At 40.1% G+C, this 24,393-nt stretch overlaps 1 protein-coding gene across 1 annotated transcript in view; it reads right to left on the bottom strand.

Annotated features, from left to right (window-relative positions):
• LOC310997178 (interleukin-1 receptor accessory protein-like 1) overlaps nt 1-24,393 on the bottom strand; it is a gene marked incomplete at its 5' end in the record, with an annotated part of 194,573 nt that overhangs the window by 102,273 nt on the left and 67,907 nt on the right. Inside the window, 2 exons of the mRNA XM_083986841.1 lie at nt 11,659-11,812; nt 12,845-13,031. Of these exons, the coding sequence (XP_083842967.1) occupies nt 11,659-11,812; nt 12,845-13,031 (341 nt within the window). The remainder of the gene's footprint in view (nt 1-11,658; nt 11,813-12,844; nt 13,032-24,393) is intronic.

Genomic DNA, 24,393 nt, shown 5'->3' with positions numbered 1-24,393 from the left:
CAGCGTGCAAAAGAGCAAGGATGGGTGACGTAGGGAGCAAGAGGATGTGCTTGACTTCACAAACACAAGCTTCCACTTTCCTCCATAAGATCCCTGCTTTGCCAACATAGGAAAGGAAATAATAATATTCTTTTTTTTTTTTTTTTTAATTTGCCATTCATAGAGTCCATGTGGGCTTTTGAAAGATTTTGGTCACGTTCCAAATAAAGAAACAAGCCTAATTTTCCATCATAACATCATGAGAAATGATCACCAGCTGAACAATTCAGACTCGTCACGGTGCGCTGAATCTCTCCCTGAAGTGATTTAAAATGCACCTTTTGTAAAAGACCAATCTGCAACTAATTAACATCAAAGTAATTTATGCCAGAAAATTGATTTTTGCTCACTATAAATTATGCAAGAGTCCCATCCGCTGTCCCTTCCCACCTTCTTATCTCTCTGGTGGAATCAGTGGATTGACACGTGGCTGAAGTGTCCTTGATGGGGCATTTCTGCAAACTGTGGGATATAGTGGAGGCAGGAAAATAGGGGGAGAATACCTCCAGGCCGAATTACGCACTCATGGCCTTGAGGGGAGCCATAACTCTAATGCCACTGAAAATCAACTACAGACATTTCAACATGGCACTACAGCCAGGGAAACTTCAAATGCTTTTAAACACAGATATGATTCAAATTTTTGGTTTCTAAACATCTCAATGTGCCAGGTAATGTTAGATTTAAAATACTAACTGTGGTGTGGAATTACATTAACACCAGTTTAGCACTGATTTTCACATCTCAAAAGCTAAGACACTAAGTGAGCGCTAATTAGTAGAGTGAAGGCATTAATTATGTAACACGTCATCTTAATTAGCAATCCCAGGCGCATGGTGTGTCAGAGCAGCATTTGTAAGCACAGTTTGCTAATTGATAGATATTTGACAAGCTCCATGACAGCAGCCAGTGCAAGGGTGACAGACAGTTCAGGATCCTAAATCAGCTGGAATAACAGTGAACATATTGGTAGTGAATCATTGCAAGTAGGAAGAGGTTGACAAGGTCAGGGAACATTTCTATTTTTCTATTATTCCTTGGTAAGATATTTTTTCTCATAATGTAAAAAGAGTGAAATAATAATAAAAAAAAGTGCAAGGAGAGATGTGGTGCAGGACCGAGGTGGAATTCAATTTATTTCAAACTTATCTTTTCTGAGCTTCAGTTTCAGCTGTCAGAGGAAGCAATATTCATCAAAAGGATCATTATACCTGTCAAATTGTGAGGAATATATCAATATCAAAAGCCATCCACTATTAGTAATTAGAGCTTTTAAGCTCTTGATCCCACTTTCATGCAGGGGGATTATTATCAGGGATTCTGTCTTCCTGCTAAAAAACAGGCCAATCAATGTGCTGCAAGAGCAACACAGGCACCAGACCACCTGACCTTTTTGCATTTTTGCACCATCTGTTCAAACCAGCATCACATCTGTTGCTTGGTTTCACCTGCTCCGTGAAGACCTCGTCTCTTAGGCAAAGAGGTTTCGGTAAATATTCACTCCAAACTGCTCTGGGTTCAGATTTACATATACAGCCTGATTTAATCACACATTCACTAAAAAAGCACAAGTGATATGTTATGAGGACACAGACAATGACAGCCAAGTGCACCTGCCATTTCTGTTGCCAATTTGAGTGCCCATGGGCACTATGCGTAAATTAGTTGGCAAATGTGGAATGTACGGTAAATAGAGGAGGGTGTGATGATGAATCACTCTCAGCCAGTCAAATTATTTGTCCAATAACTCTGAATATCCGTACTTATTACATATGATGGCATCTCAAGATGTGACAAGCTGGCTAACGGAAGAAGCCTTCTTCCACTAAAGGCTCTATTTTTCACTGCATGTTACTGCATGCATATGAAGAAAATAATAATAGAGGAGAGAAACCAGACTTCAGCGTTTGGTGGACAATCCCAGATGAACTCCCAGAATACACTTGATGTCAATGATTTTGAATGGACATTACCACTGTTTTAGAGCCAATTTGAGGTCTGTAATGGTTTTGTTACATGTCCATGCTCCAACCTTCTACACCTGGTCTTTACTGTATTTAGCCCATGGGGATACACCACAGTTTAACCTTGTAGAAATTAAATGTGTCATACTTTACTGTCTGTATCACATCGCATATGTGCTCCAGGCTTCACAAAACAAATGCTTTGTGACATACAGGGTGCGCTAGCAACTAAATTTCATGTGAGTACTTCCATGGGACATAAATGATTGCAGAGTTGCTCTATTTGGACATAATTTCTTCGGAGACTTGGAGGCATAATGCATCTTACTCAAGTGACAAGAATGATTTATATTCAAATAGTACAAAACAGTCAAGTCAAAACTCTAAGTGAAGAGAAAAATGTGGTCAGAAGAATGTAGTTTATGTCTATTATTAACATGATTACTCAGTCTCCATTGTAAATTTCTTATCACCATAATAGCAAAACCAAATTCAATTGCATGGAACATCCCCTCCCGTTTACTGAACAAGGTGTAAAAACACCATACAAATGTGATGCAACATGCATACCAATGACACACAAACATGTGAAGCATAACATATTCTCTGCATTGCTCTCATGCTTTGTTTTCCCATGTCAAATAATGACAAGCACTGTATTGTATGTCGGCACAACTCTACTGTAACTCCCCATATGTTTAGCACTTAAAATGCATTAAATCCTCCAGTCCACCCTTGCTAGCCCCACATCCTAAATCTTGTGACAAAACACCAAGGGAGATAGTCCTTTGTTTGCTTAAAACAGCATTTGTGCCCAGAAAGTGCCACCTCATCAAACAAGGGGACACTGATCAAAGTCATCTCACCTTGTGGAAAGCTGGCCAAGTCAAATTAATTCCTGGAGCTCGTCCTCGGCAGTTATTTGTTCATGGGGCTCATATCTGGCAGGCCAAGCCAAAAAACAGGCCTCGAGAAACTCTTTGCCAATTACCGTCACTGTTTCATAGAAGCAAACAATGCAAACATTGCGGATGACCTCAGGATATAGAGGGATACAAACAGAGGGAGACAGATTTCGCCAAGCTCTGAATCTATGAATGCCTAATCTGAGGGATTCACAGTCGAATCATAACACTGAAACCTCTGTTTTCCTGCAAATCAAAAACCACTTCTGACAGCCATACACCCATTTTGAGAAATAAATTACAGCTTAAACTGACAGAGTAACCAAGTAACCACTCCAGACTGAGAACACCACGCTCTGCACATGCTTCATGCTCACATATTTTCTCTCCTGCGTCGCCCACTTCCTCCCCTGCTGTAAGCTCTGCAATCACATCTCCTGTGTGCTGCTCCTTTGATGGCGCCAGCAGGTGGAAACCCACCAGGATGCTGAGTGTGCACTACACACACTGCTGCCCGATTGATCAGAGCGCAGGGTTGTGTTGGGTAGTGATGGTAGGGCCAGGGGAACGCGTAACAAACAGCCGGCAAAACCACAGGGGAACGAGGGCATCGGCAAGAACAAGGAGTTAAGGTAAACAGCTGGATACAGCGGAGAACTACACCACTGCAGGATTGTTACAGGCACAATCAGGATTCAAGTATTTGAGTTATAAAATGTCTTATTCAGACATATGCATCAGGCACTGAGTTTAGTTTGTGTGACTATATAGTCAAGCTTTCTGAAAGGGTGCACACTGTATAGCTGCATAATGGAAACTACTTGCTTCTGCTGTACGTGCTTCATCTTACAGTAGGAGTGGTTGGGATGTTTCTTAATGGATACACTTGACCTTCAATTAAAATTCTCAAATGAATGATTAAAAGAAAATTAGTATTTGATCGCCTGCTGATTTTTGCCCTTATTTCACTTAATCAAATGTAAATTCATTTACAGTATAACCTTTATATGATGATATTATTTCTGTTTTGTTAATAATCTGTCTCTCTGTGAAAATAAACTTAGCATCACAGCTATAGACCTACAGAAGAAAACTTCAGGAGGGGATAAAATACTGTATCCACTGTAGCTGTATTATTAGATCATACACGTCTAACTGCAGTGTGTTGTATTGCTGCCTGTATAGTCTTACAGGGAATCTAATCCATAATGTTTTGTTGATCGCACATTTCTTTTATTGGAAGCTGAAGCAAGTAAAAACTATGTAAAAATACACATGCCTCCTCAACTGAAATCACAATTAGGAGACAAAACAATTAGGAGTGATCATTCTTGAAATAGACCCAATTACTGTCATCAAACCAAGTTAAATTCTGGCATGTGATCTGGCATCTGATCAGTGGTGGGAAATCATCCCTGGAGCGCAGTCAGTCAGACGAAATGAAGCTGAGCAAAAACTTCCTTGTTAAGAGCGAAGAATGAGTGATGATGTGCATGATACCTCTGACTAAACGCACACCTTTCCAAGAAAATAAAAGACAGTCACATGACTTCTGAAACTCCAAATAAGTCTTTCTTTCTTAAGTGCAAAGTTGCGACACTTACTGTAGGTGTCAGGAAAGCACTTTACAATTTTTTCACGGTTTTTATTCTTGTCTGTGTTAAAATCCTCTCTGTTGGAGCTCTAGCCTGACCTCTGTGACTCTGTCTGAGTGGAGGTCAAGGACAGTTTATTAAAGGAAAAAGCCTGAGGAAGAGACAGCTTGGAAAATAATCCACATCCACTGAACATAAACAATATATGTCCTTGTTGACAGATTAAGGACATGTTTTTCAGACTGTATCTGGTTCACTGCTAAGAAACTGACAAACATGTTCAGGCCTTAAAGCAAAGCCTTTTGTACATAGTCTTACTTTCCTCTTATTTTTTTAATTTCCTTTTGTCCCACTGTCCTACATTCACAGCTGTTGTACGCACAATGGCAATATACTATAAGAGGTCAATGATTTCTAAATAATGTTAATGTGTTTCTGTCCTTTTGCAACAAGTCTTTCAATCTGGTGCCATAGCTGACTACACAATTTAGTAGGTTGTGGCAGCAGCAGAAGAGAAAAAAAGTCACTGTCCGAGTCGAGCTTGTGGGAGCGCAGTGTGTCCATTATTGGTTGTAAAAGGAAAGCCTCAGGTTCGGCCTCTCACCTGTGATTGATATTTTGTCTTGACTGGTGTGGCACAGAATGTGGCAGAGGCGGGACATGACAAATGGCGATACAAGGGCTGAGGTAGAAAAAAAAGAGCTGATAGAGAGATGGTATCATAAATCTCAAAATAGTAAAACTGTAATAACAAAAAAATGCCATTGACATTTCAGATTTGACATTTTGTTTTGCTTGATCCTGATATTTAGTTTGATGATTTAGTATATCATTTCTCAGACAGAAAAGCTTAAAAAGCTGTTTTATGAAAATGGAGCATCCTCCTCAGAATTTCCAGAGACCCTCATCGAGTAATTCATTCAGAAAAAAGAAGCAGCAGGGCCACGACAAATAAAATCACTCCTATTGATCAAAAAGCCATCTATCACGCTGTAAGAGCTCTTCACTCGGATTTAAGAGCATTTCATAACAGCATGTGCATTATGGTAGAAAACTGTGTCACTTTTATGACAATTTAATGTAATTCCACTCATACAATTTCATCTTCTGTCATCATGTGAATCAAATAGAATAGTAGAAATAATAGTAATAGTTGTTTTATGTGGGATGAAATTGTTACAGATCAAGCGGCTCAACAAGAATGGGACAAATCACCATTTGTGTGTGAGAGGGGTTGACCTGTGACATACAAACACATCACTAAACAATGTACTTGTCTTTATGCCTACGGATCTTTGTAGCAGAGCTGTTTCCAGCCAGAGAAGCTAAAAACAAACTGTATGTGACCTGCCAGCTCCGACTGGCACCGAGAGCTCACTGTTACTGCTGGATATGTAAATAGGAAACTGTTTATAACAGTTCAAGAAATAAATATGAATGAACAAACAAAAGATTTCAAGATATTTATATTGCTGTATTTCTCACATGCCCTTTCTATTGACTTGATCATTGGCAGGTAAATACTGTATTTACACATATCTTTGTGCAAATTAGGTAGAAAATTATTGTGATAATGGAAATAATATAAAGAAAGCCAAGTAATTATAACAGCTCCATCACCCACAATAGTAATGTGGGTCTGCACATTATGCTATAGTAACTGCAGTGTGAGCTTTACAGTTTGGCAGGCACACACTCTTACACACAGATATATTGTGTCATTGAATACTTCCCTCCTCCTCATTTTCCCATCATGCTGTTGAATGCATCATCATGAGAGATAGGGACAAGCCTGGTCCAAGTGCCCATGAAGCCAGAAGGTTAAAATAATACTCTGTAGCCCATTTCCACAGAACCCAGATGTTTGAGTGACAATCTTAATTAATCCACATAATTCCAACTGTGCTGGGGTGTGTGGTGAGAACAGTGCTCAAGAGCCAGCGCCATTCCTTCTGAACATTGTGAGGGTGTGAATATCATATTGCCATGCCAAGGTTATGACATAAAAGAGCCATACAATATAAAATGAACCAAGCTCTAAGATCCAGCTAGTGTCTGTGTGTATTTCTTCAGGGAAACGCATACAAATGTTAACTAATGGCTCCAAATCAAACAGAAAAACACCAAAGAGCTTAAAGTCTTACAATTCAACATAATGCTTGGCTATAATAAATAACACTCACTGTTGGAGACTCAAAGAGTTGAAATGCACCATCGGTCACAGCAGGGGACAATGGATTCAAATCACAGCCAACTTTCAGAATAATGACAACCTATATTTTTATTCATAGTATGCTCTCCCACCAAAGTGACAAAATATCAAAAGGTAATACATAATAATGAATATAAACCTCATTACCACCTGCTGATTATACAGAGTATCAAATTCACACAAGAAGAAAAGGATTTCTTTATCAATCCACTGACTGCACCGTCTTCTCTTTTCCACCAGCACCTTGGCCTGATTAATTATCTTCCATCAATTAAAAGGAGCAATTATATTTTAACCTCCTTCATATGCTAATGAGTCAACGCAGAGATGTGAGAGGAAATTGGTAATGGCTACCAAACTGTGCTGGCAGGAGGTACACTGCGTAGAACAGAGGTGTAAGGGAGGCAGTAGAGTTACACTGAGCTGAAGAAGTCAGCAGTTTATTAGGATTAACAAGGACACAGAGACCTTGTTAACATTTTAACACACAACAAATGAGTTCATACTGCAAATAATTGAATAGATATTTGAGATTATTTAAACTCCACAGCTACTGTTCTTGAGCTGTCGCCGTTTCTCTCACTGCCAACACCAAAATAAATGCCACATTTATTTTTACTCAGCAAAACTGAAGTCATTTAGCTGCTGCTGGGGAACAATAGACTAGACTGAAGTATAAACAAATCAATATGTTTCAGATGTAACAGCATTCATCATGGAGACAGGATTGCATATATTATAGGGTAATGACATCCAAGATGTGTCAGGTCAGTATGCAAAAAGAAAGCAAACACACAATGGTTCCAATATTGAAAAGCAAACAAAGAAAAGTTTGATGCTCAAACTCTGTGGACCTGTGGTTGTGGGGACAGGGATTTGTGTTTCTAAATTCAGAGCTTGTTGCCCCAGTCTTGCAGTTTCTGATCATTCATCATTCAGCTTGTTTGCTTGCTAACACAGCATGGTACAGTAGCCTAAGCATCACCGCCATGCTGTAAAGTCTAATTTAAATTGTAAAACAGACAAATAGAATGCAAATTATTAGAAGCATCCTAAGATTTCTGATAAATGATGGGCATTTAATTGGTATCTTTTTCATCTTTGCTAAGTTTAGCAAACACTTCTTTAAGAGTTTGTCCTTACTTGTCACGTTCCCAAAGAAGCCTTGTTCTCTACTCAAGTGTCATGTTTGAAACTTGTACTGGTCGCCTGTTATTCCTTATTGTCTGCGTTTGCAGAAAATAGCTCTTAGCTTACAAAAGCACAGCAGAAAACACTTATCAAGGGAAAGGTTCCCATCATTCTGGAGAAGTGGTTGAGCTGAGGAAGCAAAATACTTCCTTTCATTTCCAACCAGTCAAGTCACTCTGCAATAATATTCAACAGTAAGCAAGACACTGAAATAGCATGGAGCTCTCCACCAAGAAACCACTATTCAACTGAGTGAAATTGGGCTTCAATGCGAGACTGAAAGTCTGGCTCAATGAGAAGAGCTTTAAGCCACCAGACTACAGCATCCGACCTGTCTATCTGAAAGAGAGGACATTGAAACTGTCAGGTGAGTGCATGCGTCAGTTTGAAAGAAGGTGCAGGGACATGTCATGTGAAGAGCTGTTCAGCCTGTCAGGCTTATTGGCTATTTGGATGCTCACACTGCAAAAGCATGCTCCTTCCCATCATCAGGCAAACACACCTCATTGCATGCTGGTTCAAAATAAGAAAAGCTGGTTAACAGCATCAGTCCCAGCTCATTGACTACGCTGACACTAAAGTTGCTGCTCCCCTGTATATCTATTTCATCACCCTTCCTTTATTCTGCAGTGTTTAATCTAAGACATCAAACGAAGCACCTTACAAAGAAGTCATAAAACCCCAAATTTCATTTAAAAATGAATGTCACTTCCAATCACTCAGCAAGGAAGCTCATTATGGCTTTAGCTGTGCTCATTATAATCAAATGGAATCTGACCTTTTGTCCCATTGCACTACTTTTAGAGGGGCTGTAGGCTGTTGATAAAGAGGGGAGTGACAAAGCTTTTGATGGTGAATTTGAATTATCTGTGGGAGATTGATGATAATATTACATAAAAGTTCATGTATACTTATTCGAGATAAAAAGAAAGCATGCTGATAGAAAGGTCAGGTCTATGTGGAGTACTTAAAACCCTTTTTCCTCAGCAGGCCTATAATGAAATGTAACATAATGACTAGCTATTATCACAGGCTAGGCTTTTGTTTCCACTGTTCTCCACCTCTTTTAGGTTTTTTTTTTCTTTTTGGGGGGGGACTGAAGTTTGGCACTGCTAAAGGGGAAGTGCTAAATGCAAGTTCCAAGTTCCAGGTACTTTAAAAAGAAGCCAGCAGTGTCAATTGCTAACTTTAATAATTACAAAAAACAATCAGTCACAATTTAGCTGGTCCTGTACTGGATTGATGAAAACAACCACTGTCCAGGCTCTTGTTGGTATTTGGAGAGAGGAAGCCATTAACACTGACCTCGAGTCAGTGGTTTGAAAATGATTTCTCAGTGTTTGGCAATATATGGCTTTGCTAAAGAAACAGTTTTTCTTTTCTGGTCGGCTGTGATGTTCTTACAATCTCACACTTCTTCTCACTGGCCCTCTAGATGGTTATGTAATGGGGATAAATGGCTGACAATTTTCTGAACAATTGAACCCTAGAATAGTTATTATCATGATTAATTGTGAAAATTACACCAAAATTTGGATGCTATTCCACACAAAACTAATTCATATTAAAACTAGTGGAGGAAACTGATTTAGTATAAAAACAGTGGATGCATCAAAGCCAGTGTTACACTGCCATGACTTGTTGACAATGAGCAAAGTTCAAAGTGTTTATGATTGAAGACTGATTCAACCCTAAACACTATGGAGTTGTTTCCAAGAACTAAATCCTCTTCCTTATAGGGCGTGATGTGTTTCATGTGTGCTGAAGCAGTGACAGCAGACAGGAATGGAAGATAGATCAAAAGAAGTGGGTAGTTAGCAAGATCAGTGAAGCCACTATGGCTGTATAAAAGAAAACGCCGCACACAAAAACTCAAAACTTCTTCAATCGAAGACAGTAAATAAAGAAATAAATCCAAAACTCAAAGGAAAGCAATTCTGCCTGAAAGGACAGCAACCAAGCCAAACTCCAGAATTAACACTGGCATTGCTTTCTGAAGATAAAAAGCAATATTCAGAAAAAAACAATGAGAATCTGTGTTATATTTTGTTGCCTCGAGGAAAAAATTGTACGTGTTAACATAGAACACAAGTCTGCTTAAGGTGTCAGAGTGTATCAATAAACTACTGTAGAAAGATGTGACTTCCTGTAAGGCCTATGCTGAAAATGTTTACCTGTGTTTTCCGAATTAAATCTACCATAAATGATAAAAGAGATGGAGGAAATTCTGCCAAAAAAAAGCAATTGGGCCTTTTTCTTATACACAAACTGACAACTTCATCTTACATCAACCTATAAAATAAACCTGACACATACTGTATCCATCCATTTATTTTCTATACTGCGTACAGTATAGGTGCTGAGAGCTGGAGCCTATCCCAACATACATTGAGTGTGAGTTCATCCTTGACAGGCTGCCAGTCGATCATGAAGCAAAAAAGAGACATATTCACACCTACAGGCGGACCGAATATGAGTGTAAACCCACACAGTCACAGGTGGAAGAGTGTATTTCTTTCACAAGAAAAAAAAAAAAAAAATCATAAATGCTGTTTCTACTGCCATGCCCAATCATCGATCATCTTTTGCCACCTGTTTTGAAATGCTGAATATCTCCAAAGTAGATAGAGAGATTAAGACTATTCCCCCTGGATGACATTTTGAGGTTAGTGAAAAAATGATTTATGACTTAAATCTGCCTTCAGTGGAGTCTGTCTTTAAAGGGACTATAAAATGTAATCAGGTAGTAGTTAACAGCCACCACTTTGTTTGACCCTCACACCTACAGTAAATGATGGAAGTTGCACTGAAACACAACAGCCCCTCAATCCATGTAAAACCTGTTTGTCTCTTCTCCCTGTTTTGTTTCAGTCTGCGTCATTCTGGATTTGTTCGTATCCTTGAAGGCGTCAGCTACCACGGTGAGCTCAGCCAACTGAGTCACAGGGACAAGAAGCTGTTGTGAAGCAGATTTACTCAAACAAACGTGAGCCCTGCTTTCACAGGGATATTCGTAGGACCATTATGTTCACAATGTAAGACCATTTTAAATCTGGCAAGTGATAAGGTCCTGGAGTAGGTTTAGCTGTTTTAACACTATTAAAATACTCATTTTAGTTAATATCAACTGTGTTGCTGTTTCCTGATCACAAACTAAAAGTGACATCTCTCAGGAAAACTACCAGAACGACCTCCAGTCAGATAGGTGGAAAAAAACAAAAAACAAAAAGAGGTCGGTATAATTAAGTTGTAAATTTAGGGTTCTCCCTATCCACCGTGCCTGCTGTGTCAACCTTGGCTGTGACAGTGTCAGTGGCAAGCAATCTGTCACCCACTTTAGGTTCAGGCTTAAATATTTCAACAGCCTTAAGAAAAAGTGCTGAAGTGGCTCTGTGTGAATTCCTCTACTTAGCAATTAAAGCAGCCTGGAAGTCACACAGACAGCTCCACTATTGGTGAAGGGTGCAGAGATCAGCTTTAAAAAGCTTAATTTTTTTCAACAACAACCTGAAGCCTTTTCTTCTTTTTTTTTTTTGCTAGATCACAGACTCACCACACAGAGCACAAAGGCTCATGGAACAAGGACATTATTTTGTGGAAATGGTTCTATTTTTAAATGTATTATTACAAATATACTTGTATTGAGGCTTTAGGTGTGATGTTCTTTTTTGCTGTTGCAAGCACCATGGCTATTCAAGCTTATTATATCTCCTATAACAGAATAAGGGTCTTGACAAAGAGTGTTTCCTTACCTGTGACAGATAACTCAGTCGTCCTCCGTACCACAAAGTTCCCAAACTGCAATTCACAGGTGTAATTCCCAATGTCATCTTCCCGTACTTCCTTGATGGACAGAGTGTCCCTCCTCCTTTCAATGGTTTGTCTCCACTGCTTTGGCTTGCATTCCTTTATTCAGAAAGAAAAGAGAGCTACTGTTTGAAATGTGCAGAAAACAGGCTTTTAATTAATACCTCTAATCATTAGCAACAGAGACGAGACATGAGACTTCATGCCTGTTTCAACTTTAAGTATATTGAAGGAAAAAAGGATAAAATCCAAAGAGGACTCTGTGACTAAAGTGTCATGAAGCACTAGTGTAGCTTTCCACACAGTCATATGAAATGGTGAAGAGGCCTGATATCAATACACAATTGTGGGAAATTAAGAGCACCACTTTAATCACAAGACAGCATCAACAAATTGGGTGGCAATAAATATTTCATTTCACAAAACCAACACCGTTTATATTTAAAGTGCTAGTTTCTTAGTAACCACCTGCTTGCTGAAATAGTTAGTAGTTAAACCAGTTTGGACATCTTGGATCAGATTCAATGATGAAGCGTATGCCTTGACTCATAGTCAGACTATTCAATTCCCAGAGAACCCTGCACAATACACAGCAATTTAAGGTATAAAATGGATCTCCTCAGCATACAGTAGCTACTATTATGTAGCTGGTGCATAAGTATGGGCTTCCATAAATGGTCAATGCCTTTCAGATTGTGGGCCACAGAACACCTGAGGCAAAGCAAACTGGGTCACTGTGGGTTTGGTTGGAACTATAGTCCAAGATAGGTCTCCAAGAATTCAACCAGCCCCACTGATGAAGTGAGAGCCAATAACTAGAGAGTGTGGGGGCCATAGCACACTTTCATGTTTGATAAATTGGCCCCAAAGCTTCACCTAACAGCTTTGTCAAAGTGGCCTGCATTTGAGGTCTGACTGGGTCAGCTACACTGTGGACCAAGGAAAAGTTTAAGTTCATACATTTAGTTTCAGAAGTCAGAGACAAGACGGTATGTGAAGCCAACTGGATTTGGATACTGCTGACTTTAACATCATTACTGTACTTCTCAGAAAAATGACTGCATTTCCTGTGTAGCATCTTATTTTCAATTGCAGTGGCAGAGAAAAGCCCTGGTTTAGACAACATCTTACCTTGTACCACACAATCTCTGGCTCCACTCCCGGTTGAAAATAATCCTCAATCCCTGGGCAGCTAATGTGTTTGCTTTTGCTTAGTTCAGCCTTCTCAAAGAACCTCATTTTGGAGTTGTAGCACAGGTCTGTGTCGTTCTCCGCCACCGTGAGCGACATGGACACCTTCATGCAATACGTCGAGTTCCTGCAAAAACACAAAGTTGATGAATCAGTCCCAGAAATAAATGAGTTTATTTGAGTCATATTGAAGTCGTGCAGCAAACAGAAGCTGCCAGCAGTCCTTCTCTGGCTTCAAAGAAACTGCTTGATCAAAATCTGACACAATGCTCATTCCTCAGATTCCATGTGAACCATTAAATTCAGCAGAAAAAGATAGAAAGAAACCTTCCTGTGGAAAGCAATTAATCATTTTCACCACTTATGTCACACTTTCTTGGCTAAAACCAAACACGCCCATACACACGTAGAGCTTACATGTGTGTATGAGAAGCAGGGACACGGGTGGTAATGTGCGGCGACAGCTTTGAATGTCAACATCACTTGAAGATTGATTGAGCCTTTTGTTTTCACGTGTTAAGCAGATACAGTGTGAGCTAGCAGAAAATTACTTGCTACAATTGATGTAGTGTAACTGCTCAGGTCATATACATAAAAAAAACGAATTTATAAGGCAGGGGAAAGGGGCGTAAAATGCAAGATTACTTGTAATGCTTGGAGACTACATGGTTGCCTGGGTCCACAGATACTGATGAGTGTTCATCCATGGTGGAATAAACAGTTCATTTCACTGCTTGGTATTGTGGTATACCGACAGCGCTATGTATTGTGCCTCAGTTGGGAACATTTATTTTTATGTGTAACACAGTTTTTTAAAACAGGATCCAGATCTTATTTAGGCCTGAAGGACAACGGTCTACAGCCACAGTGATCAGCGATTCAGAGATTGGATCTTCTGCTTGAACAATTTTTAACACAACATGGGAATCAATGAACACATTGACTCACTGTGAATGTTGTGCTATTTGAAGGAGAGGAGCTGAAGCAAAGGTCCTTGATGATCAATGAGTTCAATACGAGCACCTTTTGTTTGCCCGAACTGTCTAAAAAGACTGTCACGTTTGACAAGTACTATGGTCTGCCTGCAGTAAATCCCTCCTGGTTAAAAGACCAAACAAATTGGCAGTGTTTAGGAAAATCTCATTGCTAATTTTCCAACTAAAGCTGGTTACACAAATTGAGCTGAACCAACAAACAATTACAAACATGTTAAATCCTTACATAATTGCGAAGCATTAGCTGCTTTGTGGATTAGTACAACACACACTGGTCTTCCCTGCAGTGGGCGGAAAACAATCCCTTGCCCTTTCGAACTGGCCAGTGCCGTGCTCTACGCTTACAGTAAGTGTGCCATTTTCATGAAGCTCGGATGCAAATGTGACATGATGTGGAGATTATCCCAGACAACTTCTACCAGATGGACACCTGTGCAAATGAGATCCCACGGGTGCGCTCTCTTCCCTGTTAAATATTCTGGGCAGCGCTGATAAACTCGCCCGCTGGAGAGAGGGAGAGAGAACTGTGTCATCTGCTCCGCATGAGTGATCGATGGTGTGGGCCAACACTTTGTCCTACAATGTCTTTCCAACATTTCACATCCATCACGATGCCTTTTGAGCCTGAAGAGCCAGGTGATCTCTTGACTATTCACTAAGCAGGTATAATATTCATGAAGCCTATGCAAAGCAGGTAAGCAGGAAAACTATCCGACTGCCGCACGCTCCAGAGACCGCACTGTTTACTACACACTGAGCATGCAGCGCTTGTGGGACTGTGCCTACTGCAGATACAGTGATAACAAGCTAGGTGATACCCTGGCATTAATGGGTGAGGATGTCTGTCAAAATGTGTCAAACTGAAGGGGATATGCAATGTCGTGGCAATGATAGATAACATCCTGCATACATCAACTCAGAGAAGTGTCAGGCTGACAGCTACTGTACACGGCTGGAGGGCAGGCAGAGGACTTGAGCTGCAATACGCAGCAAATGTAGTGAAATGACATGCAATGGTCAGTTCAGAGTTAAGATGCCTTCTGAAAAGATTTTTGATTGGTCATGTGGAAAAACTACAACTGACTATTCACTGCAAGACACTTGTGGGATTATGCATTGGTTAAATTCATGGGTTCATTTATAGATTTATGCATGCAGCCATTGTTAGTTATAGACTTAAATCCCTCCTAATCACATAAAACAAACTATATACCCAACCATATTTTCTTATTTATTTTATTTACTGTCAGTGAATCTACCCACAGAGGATGAAACCAGATGGAACCTACCCTACAACTCAGCAAGTGTTCGCTCTGATATTAAATAATAGGGATCAGAATTGATTTGAAAGTCTCCTGGGAATCCGTGGCACCTGAGGAGAAATTAATGAACTAACTTAATGAATCTCTTAATTAAAATAACTCCTCTATGATAGAAATTGGATGATGAAATAATTGCTGATTACTCATTATAGCTCACTTTCAAGTAACAATAATGTTCCAGGAGAACAGTCTCAGTGTAAAGCAGACGTTGTAGGACGAGAGGTCTCAGGATTAAAGGTTGTCTCAGTACACTGTCATTACAGGACTGTGAAAGACTCCAACCCACATACATCAACCCTGTACAGAGGTTTTAACAAAGCATGTTACATATGCTGCACACTATGACTCAAAGCTGTCATTAGCATTTAACTAGAGATTTACATGGTGCAGACTGTAATACATTGTATTCTGCAAAAATATAGAAATGCAAAAACAGAGTTCTTTGGTTTGTGCGCTTAAATGAATGACTTTGATTATCTGTCTGGATCTACTTATTTATTTAATTTTATGTCTTTTAAATGTCATGTCTAAGAGACAAGAAAAGCTACTGAACTGCTGAAAAATGAGACCTGTGTGTCAGCCTATTTTAGGACTGTCATTGTTAATATGGCAGCATCCCAACTGTCTCATCAGCATTCAGAAAAAGGTTAAGCTGTTTCTTCAACCAACCAAGCACAACCTCCATCCCTGCAACATTTTAAAAAATAACACTGAGATATACCTACTGTAATTAGGGCATCAGCCTCTTTAGAGACACTGCTAACATCTGCCAAGTCATTACTCCGTCCCTTATTAGCAACGTGTATAGATTTGTGTAACTAGAGCATACGGCACTGGAATTAAGCACTAAACTGTAGAAACATGTTGAATTCAAGACCAGTTTAAACTGTGACACAATGAGATAAATTGGCCCAAACTGAGGAATATTGTTGCTACTGGGTTCAGGTGCGGTGTCTGAGAAAAACATAACACATAATTCATGCTATTTTAATGAAACTCGTGGCTCCTTTGCATTTGTTTTGTAAGTTTTCCTTCATTTTGAGTCACTTTGAACCCGTGTGTAGAAAAACCTGAAGTGACCCCATCGACAACAAGTCCTGCAGTCGCCCTGTGTCACTTGTGTTCTTCTACCTGAGACCCAGCCTGCTGCATGACAGGATGTGGAGGCCTTTCACTGACACAGCTCATCTCAGCCAGTTAATGATGCCTGGCATGATTAGATGTGCCAGATTGCTTTAGAGACAGAAGAAGCGATGGCTGCTGACAGGCAGGAAAAAGTCTGGTCAACATCAAGTAGTGGCTGAGACCAAGACAAGTCCAGGTCCAAAAAGTCTGAGAGGCCAGAGGAATGTTGACACAGAGCTACAGACTGAAGTGATATTCCAGTGGACACAGACACAGGTATAAACCCACAGCATCTGCAACAGCCTCCATACAGTGTGCCAACCTCCATTACAGCGGCCCTCCATGGTCCTGTGCCACCTTCCCTGTCCACAACAAGCCAAGATGAGCCCGGACCAAGACAGGCCTGGCCCAGTTATCCTAAATCAGTATTTTATGGTCCCTGTATTATTTATGGGCAGAGCGAAGGTCATAGTGAGCGGTGGGAAGGCTGGGTCTCCTACCTGTAGCACCCACTCATAACTCACCTGTCAACTGTAGCACCAAGCCCAGGATGATGAAGCACCCCGGCTTCCTAAATCTGACTGTGGGCCAACTTGCTCCTACTTAGCCCCTGTGTGGCACTTGTCTGCAATGCTGGAACAACCAACCTCGGCCTCAATTATAAACCATACCCCCCACCCCACCCCCCTCTCTGCCCCCCTCTTGCTCCCTCCAGTCATAGTTAGTCTCTGTCCCCACCTCAACCCATCCAGTCGCCCTTTTCTCTCCTGTCTTGTAGTACACAGTTTCTCAGGGAGGAACACACACCTCAATGGATAATTCAGTTTTGCCACACTGTAAAAAACACAGTCCTGCACCAGTTTGCACACTTGTGCCCACTCATACGAGCATGTAAACAACAATTAAAGATAAAGACACAGAATGTCTGCAATTTGTGAAATGCAAGAAAGAAAAGCAGAATATTAGTATAACTGTATTTACATTGTGGGGTCTATTCCTAGGCAAATAAAGGTATGATTAGGAGACGTTATCCTTGGAGCTCAAGGGACACATACACACAGCAGAGATTTATTGATAAACAAATGGTGTCTCAGTATTTGGAAGCATGACTGAAATAATGAAGAGCTAAAGCTTCTACAATCCCAGTTGAACCTATTATGATTTAAAAATATATTTGAGTCACAGAAATAATGTAGCTAATGATAAAACCAGGTTCAACTGAGCAAGGACATACAACACTGTTTTCCTTTGATCCATTTAAGGAGTAAAAAGCGTACATACATCACAATGTGGAAAACCAAATATATTTTTCTCCTTGAAGGTGAAAATACCTTAAAACAGTATTATCAAGAACCCCCTGGAGGTTTTAAGGTCTGCAGGTTTATTTTTGAGAATGTCAAAGCTGTGCTTTTTTCAGACGTGAAGTGTTGTGATGCAAAGGCGATGGGATGAGTGGCACACATTAGGCTGCAGTGGGCTCTGATGTAGACACTTAAGAGGGACACAAATAACCTAAACTGTTACTCTTTAGTATACAAGTAGTAAGACCAGCGCACCCTCTTCAAGGACCACCTTTAAAACAACACGCTGCAGTGCTAATGCAACTATCTCAACCCAAAAACCTACATTCAACCAAAGAAGTTATTTTCCAGTATTTTAAGTCTGAAAACTCCAACTAAGCCTTCCCTCTAGTTGCTCGTCTCAAACTGTCAGTAGCACTTCTTGTGTGTGCAAATGCATTACTCAGTTATTTCCTATTCGATGCCTTCAGGGAACTCATTTTCCATTCCACGACACTCTCAACTCATCTTTATGCTAGGAACCTGATTTCATAACAAGCATAAACAATTTGTCTCCATTGTATTCTCTTCTTACTCCGTCATGACCTTATTCATTGGTCCCCAGGCCCTCTGGGTGTAATGTATGAGCAGCATAGTGCTATGCATATCAAATACAAACCGTCTCATCCTGCTGCCACAATGGGCTGTTGCACTGAGGGTTTGGGCCATTCTAGTGAAAAATGTAACCAGTTGCAGTCGCCTGTGTTGTTCTGTTGCTGAATGTCATTATGGTTTTGGACAAACTAAGTACTTTCTTTGGGAGATGTGGGAAATGTTCCCTGAAAATGGCCACCAGGTGAATCACAGGATCAGAGACATTTCCAGGAACTCTTATTTCATTTTCCTTTACTGTTACAAGCAGTGTTGGGTAATTACACTGTCCTAATTAAATAAACAAACAAACCAAAAAATTGAAAAAACAAACATTTTAACCTACTAAGCTCAGAATTGGTTAACATATCCTGTGCTGACACAGCCAGTGCAGACTGACAGTGTATTTGTGTGTTCGTGCTGCAGCTACGGGTTGTTAAAAGTATCGAAAGATCACCTGTGTGTACATTTTCTATTCATTTTTTGAGAGGGGTCTATTATGTAATTGTTTTTTCCTTCCTTATTGATTCAGCTATTTGAGACATTTGGAAGATGTAGCTTGTGAATTTGACTATTTAGAATTTCACAGTATGTATTTCTGTGTGCTTCTATTTAAATAGAAATAGCTGTCTGTTTAATACAATTCACTACAACAGCAGCACAAGCTGCAGCCTCCAATAACCATAATATTGAATCGGCACAACTTTAAAACAGTTACTGAACAATGCAACTATCTTGAAAGCAGGATTTAGGTGTGGAGTGTACATGACTTCAAGTGATATATTTATTTTAATAAATAAATACTTCTAATATGAATTCCAGTAAAAATTTAAATTAGCTATTTCAGATTTTGAAAATTCTAATTAAGTTTATGTCTCAGTCCCAGTTTATTGTGCTCTCACCCTTAGGACTGAGGCAAACTCACAGTTTGATTGACAGCTGCGGTATTGCAGATGTCTCCCTTGGAGCTCTTTCGTTCACAATCCAGAAGGGAAAGGAGGGAGAGAGGGAGGGGGAGGAAAAGTTGGCTCATGCACCAAAGTGATTGTGCTTGGGGAATGGTATTTCTGACATTTGTCTGGCAGATAAAAACCACCATCAGATATGAGGAAGAGAAGGTCAGTGTCCCTGCTATCAGATAGGACTGGTGTGGCATCTTGTTTGATGACTTCCTCTGCTCAGTGTGGACCAGAGGAGCCAAGATGCTGGTCGTTTGGGGAGGCAATGGTGAAAATGTGACTGGATAAAATCCCTCAGTTGGTTATGTCAAAATATTTGGTGATATTCTGATGTGTTAATTCAAACTTGCTGACAGACATTGATCCTTAAAAATAAAGAAATAAAAATTGAACATATATGACCTTCTGCTGGGTAGTCATGCAGACTGTGACAACAGATTTGAGTCAAGAGGTCTCTCAGTGCATAATCTCCACAGCCAACCTTCTCCCCCTCTGCTCCTTGTAGCCAAGAGCCATTTGAGCTCGGCTTAATCAAATGGAATCGAGCGTGGGACAAATGTCCAATCAGAAGGAGCATGAAGGGCATACGGAGAAACTGGCAGAGACTGTAATACATGCACATGGTGGATTCAACTTATATTCCAATTTCTACAAAGAGTACCCCATATACATCAAAATGAGCATATATAGGGCTGGTTAGAAATCAGCAGTGCTGGCCATTTTTTCGCTGTGTAATTGAAAAACTACATTCAATTTCCATTCAGCATACGAAAAGTATTCTGTTTGGCCCATGTAAATGTCATATTACCCTTTTACATACTGTAGTTATGGAAAGCCTAAATAAGATGTCTGGAATATAGCAATGTTTGATGGGGCACACAGGCATGCACACCTTTTCCAGTGAATGTCTGGATTTCAGTAATTGGAAAAGAAGCAGGAGCATTCATAAAATTCAGCATTTTGTATTGGTTTATACATTGCAATTGTGAATGAGATTGTAAGCAGGATAGGGACCATTATTCAGGAAAGTATATGCTTCTCAACACTGTAAGTAACTCAACCTTGCGGTTTAGGCTTCATGATCCTGTGCTTATTCAAAAACTAAAAAAAGAAATAAGAGAAAGGCTGTGCTGCCAACCGTCAAAGATTTACCTCCAAGAAATCCAGTTAATGAAAACTGTGTAAATGAAAGAAATGCTGAATTTTAATGATGCTACAAATAAAAATTCCTAATCTTCTCTTTGATTGAGTCAATGTTAGGTCCTTCCTCTCCTTGACAGTACAAGCAGAAAAGAGCACCTGGTGTTCCATAATGGTTTACCTGTCGATATTATGGAAGTGAACTGCTCCTCCACAGCAAGCTAACAGATACAGGTTCATTTAAATGCTGAAATGAAAGTCTGCATGAGTGGGAGATAAATATTACAGCAAGAGAAGACACTTTCACAGGTGGCTATGGGTGAAATATAATGATACCGTGTGAGGCCTTAAATACAGAATAACTGCAATTACACATAACTTGTTTGTGTTTCTCTGCATCCTGTGGATAAATGACCAATACGGTGGTGGAACTATTACACAGCTATATATTAAAACCAGGAGTTGGCTTTAAAGTTGTGGCTGATTGGTATACTGTAGATATAATGTCAGGGGACACAGACTGAAACTGGTTTTTGCTACACACCACGATCATCAAAATATAATGATGTTTTCTGACTCTAAAACTCTTCTTGTAATTGTCAGTGGCAGGAAGATGAATACATAGAGACATCAGACCAATTATCTAAGCCATGAAATATGAACATGTCTGAATATACCCAAGATGATACTGTGAATCCAGCCTAATAACGGAATGTTTGGTAAAATATTACCATGCACATACCAAAATATGTTGTTATACAACTTTGATTTAGCATACCTGTTAGCAGTATACAGCTTATAGGTTGATGACACTGATGTACTGTGTTGCATACATGGTTAAATATTCATCATCACCATTTTAAAGATACTGACCCTTTGCTGCAGAACTACTGTACTTACTCTGCATATTTTGCCATCATAAAAGAGTTGAATAAGGACTAGCAAAAAAGAAACACAAAGAAAACAAATAGCCATTGATTTAAAACTTTGAAAAAAAATGGCTTTTTATACATTTTCCATGTGTGTGCTTGATGAGAGTCTATTAGCATCCAAGGAAGTGGTTTCATGAGAACCCTCTTCTTTGACACTGCCATTGTAACATCAGACGTCCACAGTGCATATCTGGCCAAGACCACACTGCCATATCAAAGCTGAATAAAGCATAGTGTGAAAGGTGGACTGAGCCCAAACAGTAGCCCATGCATCATCAGACAATGGCTGCTGGAAAACAGCCTCCACTAAACCACATAGAGCCAACTAAAAGGCTGTCCAAACACTGTGTCGACAAAGCACTCTCTCTATACAGGTGTAAAGAATACTGAATATAGGGGAGCGTCATCAATAACCCTTGGCTGGTGGGTGAAGCATCTTGGCAAATCCATATCACACAATTAACTAAAACTCCACATGGGCACTGTGAATAAGTGCTGCCAGTGTTTTGGCACCATCCTCTTAAGTAGTAATATGGAAGATGCTCTTCCCTTCACTTCTTAGATAATCTGTTGATAAAGTTTATGTAGCTTCTGTTTAGCCCTTATGACCATCACAACTCATGCTGACTTCTGCAAACACACATAAACCACAAACCTTTCAGGATTTTTAACCACGCTGCAGCATAGCTCTGGGAATGATTGTGTTGTCTGATTTAGCATTTCATTTCTGACACAACATCTTAACTAATGTTGGCTAGACTGCTAGAAAAGGCAGTAGGACCACATACCCTCAAAATGAATGATATTCATGCAGCTACAGTATAAATACATATAAAATACTTAACATGCAATGACACACTGACATGCTAAACTAAAATGGAAACATTATTCTCACTATGCCTAATGTCATCTATTAGCACAAAAAACTAAACTTGATGTATGTGCTATGATTCACCCAAAATCAAAGCAGTTAAAACTTTAAAGGAATGCAAGTTCAATCATTTTATGCTTGAGTAACTTCCTATTTCTTGGTAAACAGTTTAAATGAAGCCCAAAGCAGATACAGAAACTGAGACTTTGGTAAATTGCTCTGCAGCTGTTGCAAATCCCATGTCATTCACAGAGAGTAGAGTCATGCAACAAGAAATACATTGCAAGATTCCAGATGTTGTGGGCGGGCTTGCTCTGTTGTTTGTTAACATCATTGAGCAAATGAGTATTTTATCATTTCATTGTGACTTCAAAATGTAATGTGGCACTGCAAAGCACTTAAAAATAAACTCGGTTATTAATAAACATCCGTCAGGGCATCTCTGTTATAGTCTTCCTCAGTAAGGCTGTTCCACTGAGCCGCAGCTAACTGATTGTCTCCTGCCAGGTAGCTTATAACACAAACACCATCCTTATATTATACATCATCCATAACCCCTGGCAGCACAAACCGTCCCTGCTGCTCCTTAGTCTAGCGTCTCTCATTGACTTTGACAGCTGGGCTGGATCAATTGGACAGGCCCTGACTGGGGCTGAATGACAGAGTGTTCCAGACGGCCCATTCTCACTGTCACTTCCCTGAGAGATCACCAGCCACTCCTGCCCACGAATACTAATACAGTCAACATGGCTGCTGTCTGGGATGAGTGGGAAGTGGTTTTTAATGTGTGTGCGCTCTCTGTATGACTTCTTGGTGTGTATGTCTATACACAGGTGCCAGGTGAGATGCGTTCACAGCGTCGATTCAGGCTTAAATAAGCAAATGGACGTACGCACGCACACGGACCTACACTTTGTTATCTTCCCCTCCCATTGTCCTTTGCTGGTGACAGCCCAGGCCTTGCAGGACATGCAGGAAACCCATTAATAAGCCTGGGACAGTGGCAACATGCCAACACTGGTGAACAGGGTCAGAGGTGAGACATTAGCTACCAGCTTCAAAGTAGGATCCTCCTCCTGCTGCTGTATCTGTCCTTAATCTCACAATGATCAACGTAGTGTGGATGTATGTGTTTGTTTCTTTTGTGTGTGGAATGTCTCATTCTGAATTGATTTAAACCCACTTTAGAAACAATGTGGCATTTGAAAAACTAAATAATTACATTGCCGAGACTTTCTTTCTGTTGTCACATAGCAATGTAAAAAGAAATAAGCAATGGTCATTAACTCATGTTTCTGCACCTCACACACCTGAGGCCAGCTCTCTGGATTTACAGTAAATCATACACATGACAATTTCAAAATTGAAAATGACAAATGAGCAATTGAAGTCGAACCACTTATCATATCATCTACAAATTGTCAATCGCACCAAACCTTATAGAGACTTGATCAATGACATCTAATCAGTCTTGGAAGCCAAAAAATAAATGCAATCAGCTCAACAATAATTCCACTCAGGTATATTCAAATTCAATTCCCATAGTTTCACAACATCAGTGTGCCCATTTCAATCTATGTTTTCCCTTCTCCCTGTCACGACATTAGCCACATCAGCTTCTTCCTGGCAGTGCTGTATAAATTAGCAGGAATTAGTAACTTTGTAATGCTAATAGCCGCAGCAAGAGAGAGACTGGCAGCAATGTTTGGGAGCTAGCAGTATCCTGTGAGTCCTGTGTGTGTTTGTTTTGTGTCATTCTACAGTAAGTGACACACTCCGTCACTGCAGATGTTTTCGCTCTGCATATGAAAGACCTCCTCGGGGTACAACATCTGAAACAGCTGAGTGCTGACCTCGATTTGACACACAGCGCTGATCATCTGTTCCTCTCCACTCTCTTACTGTATGTGGTGTGAGCGTCCCCTCATCATATGTGCGTGATGCATTTAGAGCTGTGTGAGTGTGCAGAATGCAGGAGAGTAAAAAGAAAGAGGCACACATGCTTCAAACGTCGAGTGTGTGTGTGTGTGTTTTGATGTTGGCCTGCTTTCACATACAGATTGGAGGCACATTAAGTTCCTGTCAGTTGCAGCTAGTCTCAGGGGAGCAGAGAACTGACAGGCCGTGTATATGTATGTGTGTGTGTGTGTGTGTGTGTGTGTGTGTGTGTGTGTGTGTGTGTGTGGGTGCAGGCACATGATGATGCCCTCTGAC

The sequence above is a fragment of the Trachurus trachurus genome, assembly GCF_905171665.1.
Source record: "Trachurus trachurus genome assembly, chromosome: 2".
Taxonomy (NCBI): Eukaryota; Metazoa; Chordata; class Actinopteri; order Carangiformes; family Carangidae; genus Trachurus; species Trachurus trachurus.
This window is presented reverse-complemented; position numbering and strand designations above follow the sequence as displayed.